Genomic DNA, 12,109 nt, shown 5'->3' with positions numbered 1-12,109 from the left:
GAACTGGAGATGATTAGGGAGCTTAAGTTAAAAGTACCTTTAGGAGATCACAATATGATTAAGTTCACTTGAAATTTGATAGGAAAGTAAAGTCTGACATAGCAGTATTTCAGTGGAGTAAAGGAACATAAGAACTTAACAAACAGAAGCAGGAGTCGGCCATCTGGCCTGTTGAGCCTGCTCTGCCATTCAATAAGATCATGGCCGATCCGGCCCTGGACTCATCTCCACCTACCTGTCTTTTTCCCATAACCCTTAATACCCCATACTATGCAAAAATATATCCAATCTGGTCTTAAATATATTTACTGAGGTAGCCTCCACTGCTTCATTGGGCAGAGAATTCCACTGATTCATCACCTTCTGTGAAAATCTACTGCCCTGAATCTTGAGGCTATGTCCCCGAGTTTTAGTCTCAGCTATCAGTGGAAAGAACTTTCCTGCCTCTATCTTATCTATCCCTTTCATAAATTTTATATATTTCTATAAGATCCCCTCTCATTCTTCTGAACTCCAGCGAGTACAGTCCCCGGTGACCCAATCTCTCCTCATAGTCTAACCTCCTCATCTTGTGAACCTCCTCCAAAGCCAGTATATCCTTCCTCAGGTAAGGAGACCAGAACTACATGCAGTAATCCAGGTAAGCCTCACCAGTATCCTGTACAGTTGCAGCATAACCTCCCTGCTCTTAAATTCAAACCCTCTAGCAACGAAGGCCAACATTTCATTTACCTTCTTGATAGCCTGCTATACCTGCAAGCCAACCTTTTATGATTCATGCACAAGTACTCCCAAGTCCCTTTGCACAACAGCATGCTGCAAATATTCACTATTTAAATAATAATCTGCTCTTCCATTTTTCTTTCCAAAATGCATAACCTCACATTTATCAACATTGTATTGCATCAGCCAGACCCTTGCCCACTCACTTAAAACTATCTATATCTCTCTGCAGACTCACTGTATCTTCTCAATAATTTGCTTTTCCACTCAATTTAGTATCATCAGCAAACTTAGATGCACTATACTCGGTCTCCTCTTCCAGATTGTTAAGTTATATCATGAACAGTTGCCAGATGTTGAAGGGTGTCAAGGAAGAGAAGTGAGCGCAGTTACTATTACAAAGGAGAAGGTGCTCAAAAAGCTGAAAGACCTAAGGGTGCAGACCAGATGAACTGCACCTTAGGGTTCTGAATGAGGTACCAGTCGAGATTGTGGAGGCATTAGTGATTTTTCAAAACTCATATGGACTTGGGCATGATGCTAGAGGACTGGAAAATTGCAAATGTCACTCCACGCTTTAAGAAAGGAGGAAGGCAGCAGAAAGGAAATTATAGACATACTAGCCTGACCTCAGTGGTTGGGAAGATGTTGGACTCAATTGTTAAGGACAAGGTGATGGAGTACTTGGTGACACAGGACAAGACAGGACAAAGTCAGCGTGCTTTCCTTCAGAAAAAATTTTGTCCGATGAAGCTGCTGGAATTCTTTGAGGAGATTACACATAGAACAGATAAAGGGGATGCAGTGGATGTTGTATATTTGGACTTTCAGAAGGCCTTTGACAAGGTGCCACACATGAGACTGTTTATAAGTTAAGAGTCCAGAAAAGTTACTGCATGGTTAGAGCACTGGCTGATTGGCAGGAGGCAACAAGTGGGAATAAAAGGATCCTTTTCTGGTTGGCTGCCAGTAACTAGTGGTGTTTCACTGGGGTTGGGACCACTTATTTTTGTGCTGTATATCAATGATTTATATGAGAGAATAGATGGTTTTGTTGCCAAGTTTGCAGATGATACGAAGATTGGTGGAGGGGCAGACAGTGTTGAGGAAACAGGTAGGATGCAGAAGGACAGACAGATTATGAGAATGGGCAAGAGAGTGGCAAATGAAATATAATGTTGGAAAATGCATGGTCATGCACTTTGGTAGTAGAAATAAATGTGCAGACTATTTTCTAAACAGGGAGAAAATCCAGGAATCTGAGATGCAGAGGAACTTGGAAGTCCTTGTGCAGAACAACCTGAAGGTTAACTTGCAGGGTGAGTCAGTGGTGAGGAAGGCAAATGCCTTTTTAGCATTCATTACAAGGGGTTTAGCATACAAGAGCAGGGATGTGATGCTGAAGTTTTATAAGATACTGGCGAGGCCTCACTTTGAGTATTGTGAACAATGTTGGGCTCCTCATCTAAGAAAAGATGTGCTAGCATTGGAGAGGGTTCAGAGGAGGTTCACAAGGATGATTCCAGGAATTAAAGGGTTATCAAACGAGGAATGTTTGATAGCTCTGGGTCTGTAGTCACTGGAATTTAGAAGGAAGAGCGGGGATCTCATTGAAACCTTTCGACAGAGCAAATATGGAAAAATTGTTTCCCATGGTGGGGGAGTCCAGGACAAGAGGGCACAGCATCAGGATAGAGGGGTGTCCATTTAAAACAGAGATTTGAAGAAATTTCTTTAGCCAAGAGGGTGGTGAGTTTTGCCACAGACAGTGTGGAGGCCAGGACATTGGGTGTATTTAAGGCAGAGCTTGATAGGTTCTTGACTGGACACAGCATCATAGGTTATGGGGAGAAGGCTGGGAAGTGGGGCTGAGGAAGGGGAAAAAAGATCAGCCATGATTGAATGGCAGGGCAGACTTCATGGGCCAAATGGCCTAATTCTGTTCCCATGCTTTATAGTCTTAAGGATATGGACAGCAAGCTGTTTCCCACGCAGCTGGCTCCCTCTCTCCTTGCAGCTGATGAATCCAAAGAAACTGCAGAGTCTGATATAGGTTAGTACCAGTGGTTTCAAAGGAGTTGCCAGTTGGCCTTGAACTCAACACAGGACTGCCCTAGGGACTCTACCTCCAGATTTTTGCTCAGTGTTTACTCCTGAAGCCTTTCCCATGAGTGGGTATAGCCACAGGGCAGCAGAGAGTTGAGATAAGAATTTTCCTTCTCCTAGATGAGCTGCCAGCCACAGCTGATGAGCCTCATCTGCCCGAAGCAACAGGTTTGAAGTCACCAATGACCTGCCTTTGCCCGTTCTCCTGTCAGTAGAAACAGTTCTGCCAGGTTTAAGCCAAGTGCTGCATATGGTTGCCAGAGGCTACCTGAGATGTGCATCATTACTTGAAGGACACTGGAACTAGTCTGGGACATTCTGATTCATCACTATTGTAACAACACAAGGAATGAATGCTTATACAGTATTTACTGGCCCTCATTGAAACTACAGGGTGAGAACTATATTTTGAAGGTCTGCATTTTGTTTCTGCTCAGAACCCTCTGGGCTGCCCACTGGTATTTGAACATTCAAAGGTGTTCTTTCTGTTGAGGTGCTTCCATTGTACACATGTAATTCTAAATGTCAAAGTAGATAATTATACCATTGAAACTAAAATGTAAAAAAATCTCACTGTACCAGCTTTTCCATATTGTCTTCAAGATAAATAGAATCCCAAAATGTCTGCTTCTCTTGCTGAAGAAAGAGCTTTTACTTCTTCTGTCCTAGTCACTGAGTGGTTCATTCACAACTACAACACTGAACCAGCTAGATTACTGCAATTGGATTTCACATAAAGCCTCTCAATAAAACAAAGAGAATATACCTTATCTTGAATATAATGGACCATTTCAGGAAATGCTGGCAAAACTGTAGGGGTGCTTTCCTTTTCTGTTGATTGATTTGGTAGAGCCCTCAGTACACGTTTTGCTTCCCCATATACTTCCTCTTTCCTAATTAAACATTAGATATTCAATCATCAAATATTGAACTCTTAAGCATTCCCATTGCAGTTATTACAAGCATTCATATTTATCTTACAAACATACAATTTGCTTGTCATTTGCCCTTGTCTACAAATGAGTCACAGTATTTTTTAAATTTCAAACACAACTAAAGTGAATAGCAAAGGATGTTGACAAGTTACTATATTTTTGACAAACTTAAGCTTGTATATATCCTCAGTGGATATAATTCCTGGTGACCCTAACCTAACTTGCACCAAGTCTCTCCCACTCACCTAACATCCTAGTGTTTACACATCTACAAAAGTTTCTGATCTGTGGTTTTAAATTCACTTCTTGGTATTCAAAATATTCCATGTTCTTTCCCTCCTCATCTGAATAACCTTCTCTGATCCCATGGCATTGGGATCTTTGAGCTCCTTCAATTCCAATGTTGTAACATGAACAAAGACACTGAAGCTAATATTTTATACAATAACATGAGACACTCGTGGAGGAAAAGGCCTGTTTGACTCAGTATTACTTGACATTTTATGTGCTAAAGATCAAAGGTGGCAGCAGGACAATTCCATGGTTGCAATGTGTCTACAATGCTTCCTTTGAATTACGTCTCCTTTTCACACCCACAGTCGAAATACCCAAAATGAATGATAATCAGCATTGTCTGGCTTGATCTACAATTCATGTTCAGGTCTAAAGATTGGTTGCTAAAGTTAATATTTTGCTATATACCTTAATTCCAGAATGCACCCTAACACTGACTTCTTATGCACCCAAATTTTAATCATGATTTTAGCTGCCTAGACCCCGTGCACTAGAATTTATTTCCAAAACATTACAATCTCTCTAAAATTTTGCCCTTTAAACAAGCTTCCCCCCCCCCCCCCCCCCACCAATTATTATCTTTCCAGAGAGGAATTTTGTCTCTTTTCCCTACTCTAACAGAATACTTACGGATCTCCAGCAGCAAGTAACAACATGTATCTGGATGGTAAATGGTCCGAGGCAAACACCGTGCTGGCAAATTTCACAGCAACCTGCCGTACTTGCACTTCTGGCTGAAAAGATAAGAATAGGATTCTGCGAGATTCTTTACTATGGATAAAGCTTACCTATAATATCTTAAATAAAAATTTAGTAGTATTTGACCTATAGTTATTTTGCTTCCATATATTCCAAAGGACAGTTTTCTGTTAGGGTCCAATTTGCTTTAGCAGGATATCACTTTTAGAAGTACAAGAGTAATTGATAAAATGTTGATGCTTGCTTCTATACTAGGTCTTCTATGTTTCTTTTTCAGTAAGGGACAGTCATAAATTTTAACCCTTTCATAATAACATTTGAAACCATTACAATATAGCTTAATGACAAAAATTATGAGAAATGAATCCATAATTAATGACCACATCTAATTATTATTATAGCATGCTATTAACGCATAATGTTTTTGCAACACACACGTGTTTAAGAATGCTTTAATATTCTCCCTAAAATGAAAAACTTAAAAAAAGCATTTTTCCCCATTGTTGCATTGCTCTAACATAATTTGCAGAGTTTACAATGACATTCTTTCTCGCCATATATTAATAGATTGATGTATAAATTATTACATACCTTCTCCAGGTATGCTGCAACCAAAGCTTCCATTAATGTAACTGAAGCTCCTTGCAATGAACAGTAGGCTCCCACCATCATAGACAATGCTTCCTGAATAGAAAGTCTGATATCGGGATTTTCCTAATAATGAAGCAAGTAAAACACTGTTTTATTGGTGCAGAAATATTTTAGAAACATCCCCAGACACAACACTATAAAATAATTTGTTTTTTTGAGAATGTTCACTTACCTTGCACATGGCTTCAAAAAACTGCTGCACAAGTGCTAAATCTTTTGTAAAAAGTTGTGGTAAACGGCTAAATATGTGTAGAGCAGAACAAAACAGAATTTAGTGAAAATACAATGTTCCAGTATTCATATACCATATTTACTATCTTTTGAAATGGAAAATTTACATCACTGAATGGGAACAATCTAAGTGTATATTCAAGGTGAATATGTTCCTTCAAATTGCTTGCATTAATTAATTTCCCTCTTGTTAATTTTCTATCAGTTGTCATCACCACCCTGTTGTTTTACAAGTAATATTATAGTACATAATCACATACTGCTCCAATTGTCTCTTGCGTTCCAATGTCACTGTGATTCTAGTTGAAAACACATGGAAAACTATCTATGTTAAGTCCTGGCAAGCCCTTCAGCGGAAACTATTCTCTAGCAAAACCAGCCAACTGACCTTTTAGCTTCTGCACAAGAACATAGGACTATGAAGGATCTCAATTTGCTGCTGGCCAAAATAGACTATAGATGGAAAAACTCAGTACAGATTGGAGAATGTACTCTCAATATTGAGATAGCATGGTAAAGCAAGGTAAAACATGTTAAAGACATTTCACGTTGTAAAGTCTAGTTTATTAAACTGTACATTTAATTGTTTCTATTGCAACATAGTTCCCTTCAAACTGCTTCCAATGGTTTTAGATATACAAAGGACAAATTGCATCAATCCTTTCACAGAACTGAACCAGATTTGGCAAATTGTGCCAGTGACAGAGTTAGAAACAGAAAACCTACAGCATAATTTGGGCCCTTCGGCCCACAAAGCTGTGCCAACATGTCCTTACCTTAGAACTACCTAGGCTTACCCATTTTTCTAAGCTCTATGTATCCATCCAGGAGTCTCTTAAAAGACCCTATTGTTTCCGCCTCCATCGCCGCCACCGGCAGCCCATTCCACACACTTACCACTCTCTGCATAAAAAACTTCCCCTTAACATCTCCTCTGTACCTACTTCCAAGCACCTTAAAACTATGCCTTCTTGTGCAAGCCATTTCAGCCCTGGGTAAAAGCCTCTATCCACATGATCAATGCCTCTCATTATCTTGTACACCTTTATCAGGTCACCTCACATCCTCTGTCGCTCCAAGGAGAAAAGGCCGAGTTCACTCAACCTATTCTCATAAGGCATGCTCCCCAGTTCAGCCAACATCCTTGTAAATCTCCTCTGCACCCTTTCTATGGTTTCCACATCCTTCCTGTAGTGAGGCGACCAGAATTGAGTGCAGTACTCCAAGTGGGGACTGACCAGGGTCTTGTATAGCTGCAACTTTACCTCTCGGCTCTTAAACTCAATCCCACGATTGATGAAGGCCAATGCACTGTATGCCTTCTTAACCACAGAATCAATCTACATAGCAGCTTTGAGTGTCCTATGGACTTGGACCCCAAGATCCCTCTGATCCTCCACACTGCCAAGAGTCTTGCCATTAATGCTATATTCTGCCATATTTGACCTACTATATTCTGCCATCGTATTTGACCTACTAAATTTTGCCATCATAGTTGTCCAAATTAAACTTACATTTTACCCAAAGTCCAGCAAATTTTTACCCATTTACCTGTTATTAGTCTGTTCCTTTTAAAAGTTAGTGTTAAATAAGCATCATTAATTACTGAGTAGCATTTATTCTCGTATCTCCTCTGCCTTTTTGATTATTTGTGTAATTGACACAGGTTTAAAACTTCTCTAATTACTGATTACTTTGTGAAGGCAACAAGTTTCAAACAAAAACCTTTATTGTTTCTACTTGTTACGTTTAAGATCCAGTAATCTATAAAATGAGCACAAAGGCTTATGTAAAAACTGAAAAGTACATTAGTTTGTTAAACTATGCATTGCTGGAGACATGCTTGCTCACAAATTCTGAATACTTATACTTCAAAAACTTATTTCTAAATACTTGTAATAATTTGTACTTTTAAAAGTGACATGTTTACTAATAATTTATAAATACTTAAATATTACCTATTTATAAACACTTCAGGCATTAAAAATCTCAAATAAACACAGAAAATTTTTACCTGGACACTTTTCCAACTGCTGAATATGCCATAGAAAGTGTTTTTGGATCCTTGGACAGAATAAAAGAATAGCTATTTACAATTCAATATATTATAGTTTCTAGAGGCAGATGACATTGATTAAGGTGTTAAATAGTTTTGTAGAAGAAGTAGCAGAGATATTTGAGGCTAGTTTGAATTAATAAATGAATTTATATCATTTTGTGTACACTATATTTAAATGAATAGATGAAGCGCAAAATTGACAAGACAGGCAGCAACTAAAGGAGGAAAGTTCTGATTTAATACCCAAATTCCTGCACTACTTGATGAATAGTACAGGAAGGACAAATAGGTTCAGTGAAAGGCATAAGCCTGGTTACAAGGGCTTCCTTCTGGAACATGTACAAGAAATCCTAGATAATGAGAGAACCGAGTGTGGATTAAAAAAAAGGAAATTAAGCGATAGTTAAAGCATAAAAAGCAGGGGGGCACTTGAAAAGGAAATTAGGAAGGCTAAAAGAGGTCACGAGAAATCACTGACTGACATGATTAAGGTAAATTCAAAAGCATTAAGAAAACCCAGGGTAGGGGCAGCAGGGGTCATCTGGGCATGAAGACAAAAGGTGCAGAAAATAACTTTTTTTTAAATTAGTATTAACAATGGAACAGACTTTGTAGTTGGAGAATTTCATGAAGAGGTAGGTGAAACCCAGTGTTGGTCTCCATAAACAAAGAGTTACTCTCGATGCCCAAGCAGTCATAGGTGGATTATTCCCTTAGCTGCTATGGGAAGCAAGGGAACAGAATATGAAGGGTCGGGTTGAGATTTTTTTTTAACCTTGGCAGGACGTGAAGCATCAGATGACTAAAGGATGGGAAATGTGGTCATACTTTTTAAGAAAGGGAGTAGTGAAAAACCTGGTAACTAGACTTGTGAGCCTGACATCTGTGGAGGAAACTTAAGGAGAGGGTTAATGACCACTTAGAAAGGAGGGACTAATCAGAGAGCTAACATGGATTTAACAAGGGTATATCCTGTGTGATGAAGTCAATCAAATTTATCAACCAGAATTACTCTTTATCTCTCCAAGAGATCATTACAGTAACAAAATGTATTGTTGAGGCCAAGATTGTAGATATGACTTAAATGAACTTTAGTAAGGCTTTGGACAAAGTCCCACATGATTCAAAAGGTTAGAGCTCAAGAGGCCCTGGACATGTCGGCAAAGTTGTTGGCAATAGGAGATATAGTATTAAAGGGTTGTTTGGTAATTGAACGCCTGTAACTGGTGGTGTTCCATCGGGATAGGTGCTGGGACCCCTTCATTTGTAATTATACATGAATAACTTGGATGTGGAAGGCATGATCAGTAAGCTTGTTAAAAAGATTGGTGAAGTTGTAGATAGTGTTGAAGTGGTCTTAGGCTGCAGAGATATTAATGTGTTGGTGAAATGGGTTCAAAAAGGGCAGAGAGAATCCAGACAAATGTGAGATGATGTATTTTGAAAGTATCAATAAGTCTAGGATATATACTACGAATAGTTGGTTTCAGGGAGTACTGAGGAACAGAGGGATTTTGGAACACAAGCCCATAGATCCTTGAAAGTGATAAGTAAGTAACATGATTAGGAAGTCATATTGGATACTGGCCTTTATTAGTCAGAGCAACGAATACAGAAATAGGTTATGTTTGGATTTAATAAGACTTTGGTCAGACTTCAGATGGAGTACTGTATGGAGTTCTGGTCATCATTGTCTGAAGCAGATGTGATTTTGCTAGAGAGGGACCACAGTTTGTTCCCCAGCATGGAACAGATCAGTTATGAGGAAAGATGGGAAAAGTTACGTCTATTCTCCTTGAACTGGAGGAGGTTAAGAAGAGACATGACCAAGATATGTAAAATTTTGTACATTAATTATGAATGAATTGAATTGGACCAAGCACTGAGAGATGGGATTAGTGTGGATGGATTGTCATTAGTCAGCATGGATGAGTTGGGTCCAATACTGTACAATTCAATGATTCTGTGAAATGTTACACAAAGGTGAATAGCCAAGTGACTTCAATCACATAACACATGGATTTTCACATGGCTGAAGTAAGCCACAGAATTACTTTCCAGTAGCAAGTTACTGTTTTCAGATGAGGAAAATAAATAGGAGAAAATAGAAAGAGGACATCTGAACGCTAAATTTGATTTTTAGTCTGGGCACTGCAAGTATGAGTGCTCTTGCTGCTTTCTGCTCCTAAATGCTGTAGAGCTACTGCTGGGTGACATGGTTGTGATACTGTCCAATGTCCAATAATTTTCTGATAAAGGATGATGTTTCAGACGATGAAATGGAAAATTGTTAGCATATGGGTAAACTCTAGCCCAACTTAAGATGAACTGTGAGAGGAACAGTGAGTAAATCAGACAAGAGTAGAGTAACAGTTGGCTATTCAAGAACAAGTTTGTTGATCGAAGAGATTTCTGAAGACTTACCTCTTTGTATTCATTGATCATCTTAGTAAGCCCATTTAGAAGCATTGGTCCCAAAGGTTTTATTTTGTTATCAGGACAACTGTGAACAATAAAAAGGATTAGTGCAATAAATATAGAAAATGTGGTAATAGTCTACTTAACTTTACCTCAATTTTTTTTCTTTTGAATCAGAAATCAAATTGCTCTCCAACTCATGTTTTATAGTTATGTTCATTGTAAGCTTTCTTTTAGTAACAAAAAAAGCAAAAAAAAATACACACTCGAGTTCTGAAATGAAAACTAATACAGGTCAGGCAGCATCGTCACAACTATGAACAGAGAGAATAATAGGAATCTCTGTTATAGCATGGAGATCAAGAGAGACCAAAATATACAAAAGGTATTAGTGTTGACTGAGTGAAGGTAGTGAAAGCATGTTAACTGCAACTATTCTGTCTGAAGGAGATACAGATAGAAGATGGAATGAGGACCATTCACAGCTGCTGGAAATATGAAATAGAACAGCAAAAACAGCCCAATAGGTCAGGAAATTTATGCAAAGAGTTAACGTTAAAGGTTGACGATCTTTTGTTAAAACTGATTTGTTCTATTTCAAGCTAGAAAAGCTGGTCATCTGAAATTGCTGAACACCTTGTTAATCCTCAGAAGCAAAGATGCTATTCCTTCAACTTAAATCAGCTCCATTGGAACAGTGGTAGAGATGAATGATGGTGAGTTCAGAATGGGAGGAGCATAAATTTAAAGAGACTAGCAGGTAGGAGCCAGTGTTGCTCTTGCAGACTGAAAAATGGTCACTGATTCTGCATTTAGTTTCTCAGGTATAGAGGAGACCATCATGTTGGAGACTGGGGGATCACAATTGCAGAACATCTCTGTTCAATGAACAAGAGGGATCCTGAAATAGCAGCCTGCCATTTTAATTTCCACTATGACCTCTCTTTCTTGGGCATTTTTTTTTTACAATTTCAACAAAGACCACAGTTCTAAGCATCTTGTCACCTGTCCAGGCATGTAATAGCTCTCAGGGGTCCACATTGAAAAATTTTAGACAACCAGCATTTCCATATTGAGTCAGAACAGGCTGGTTTTAACAAAAGAACAACAAACTGTGATATTAACTCATTCATTCTCTCTTCCCCTCAGCCTCCTGACCTTCTGGGTATTTCCATTGTTCTCTTTTATTTCAGATTTCTATTAGCTGCCAAACATTTGCAATACTCCTTTGATTCTTTCTACTTTATCTTTCCTCATTAAATGCTTTCTTCTTGCATCCTTTGTTCTCACTACCCTCTACACTTTTTTATAACTTAAAGTGCGTTCTATTCCAATGTTCAGTTGAAAGGACATCAATGTGAATCACTGTTTCTATTTAACTCTTCACAGATGTTGCTGTACTTACTGAAGGTTGCTAACATTTTCTGTTTTGATCTTAAGATATCTTTTAGGGTCAGTGTAAATTAGATTAGATGAGCAATATTTGTCACATGTATATCAGAACAATGAAATGTGTTTGCATCAACGACCAGTACAGTCCAGGGATGTGCTGGAAGCAGCCCACAAGAATAGCCATGCTTCCAGTGCCAACATAGCATGCCCACAACTTACCAACCCTAACCCGTACACCTTTGGAATGTGGGAGGCAACCAGAGCGCCCAGAGGAAACCCATACAATTACACAAATTCTTTACAGCAGTGGGGGAATTTACCCCAATCGGTGATTGCTAGTACTATAAAGTATTGTGCTAACTGCTACGCTACCATAACACCATAGATCAATGGCACTGTAACTGTTAACCGCTATGTTACCATGCCAGCAAATCTAGATTTCCTAACTTTGATAACCACATGTTCAAATTTCAAAATGGCCACAGAGCAAATAACGAGTCTACTTTGGAGTATGCCTGCAACATCTCCTGACAAAATATCTACACTGGCACTGATTTCCTTTATTATCCACTTATCTATTAGACATATTGGTCAATCAACT

The 12,109-nt window shown here is 38.7% G+C and overlaps 1 protein-coding gene across 1 annotated transcript in view; it reads right to left on the bottom strand.

Moving 5' to 3' along the window:
• ecpas (Ecm29 proteasome adaptor and scaffold) overlaps nt 1-12,109 on the bottom strand; it is a 142,561-nt gene that overhangs the window by 85,540 nt on the left and 44,912 nt on the right. The window contains exons 11-16 of the mRNA XM_073048596.1: nt 10,123-10,201; nt 7,654-7,703; nt 5,581-5,647; nt 5,349-5,471; nt 4,689-4,792; nt 3,596-3,722 (exon numbers count right to left, since the gene is read on the bottom strand). Of these exons, the coding sequence (XP_072904697.1) occupies nt 3,596-3,722; nt 4,689-4,792; nt 5,349-5,471; nt 5,581-5,647; nt 7,654-7,703; nt 10,123-10,201 (550 nt within the window). The remainder of the gene's footprint in view (nt 1-3,595; nt 3,723-4,688; nt 4,793-5,348; nt 5,472-5,580; nt 5,648-7,653; nt 7,704-10,122; nt 10,202-12,109) is intronic.

This window comes from Hemitrygon akajei, chromosome 6, assembly GCF_048418815.1.
Source record: "Hemitrygon akajei chromosome 6, sHemAka1.3, whole genome shotgun sequence".
NCBI lineage: Eukaryota > Metazoa > Chordata > Chondrichthyes > Myliobatiformes > Dasyatidae > Hemitrygon > Hemitrygon akajei.
The sequence above is the reverse complement of the archived record's forward strand: the minus strand, read 5'-3'. Positions and strand labels throughout refer to the sequence as shown.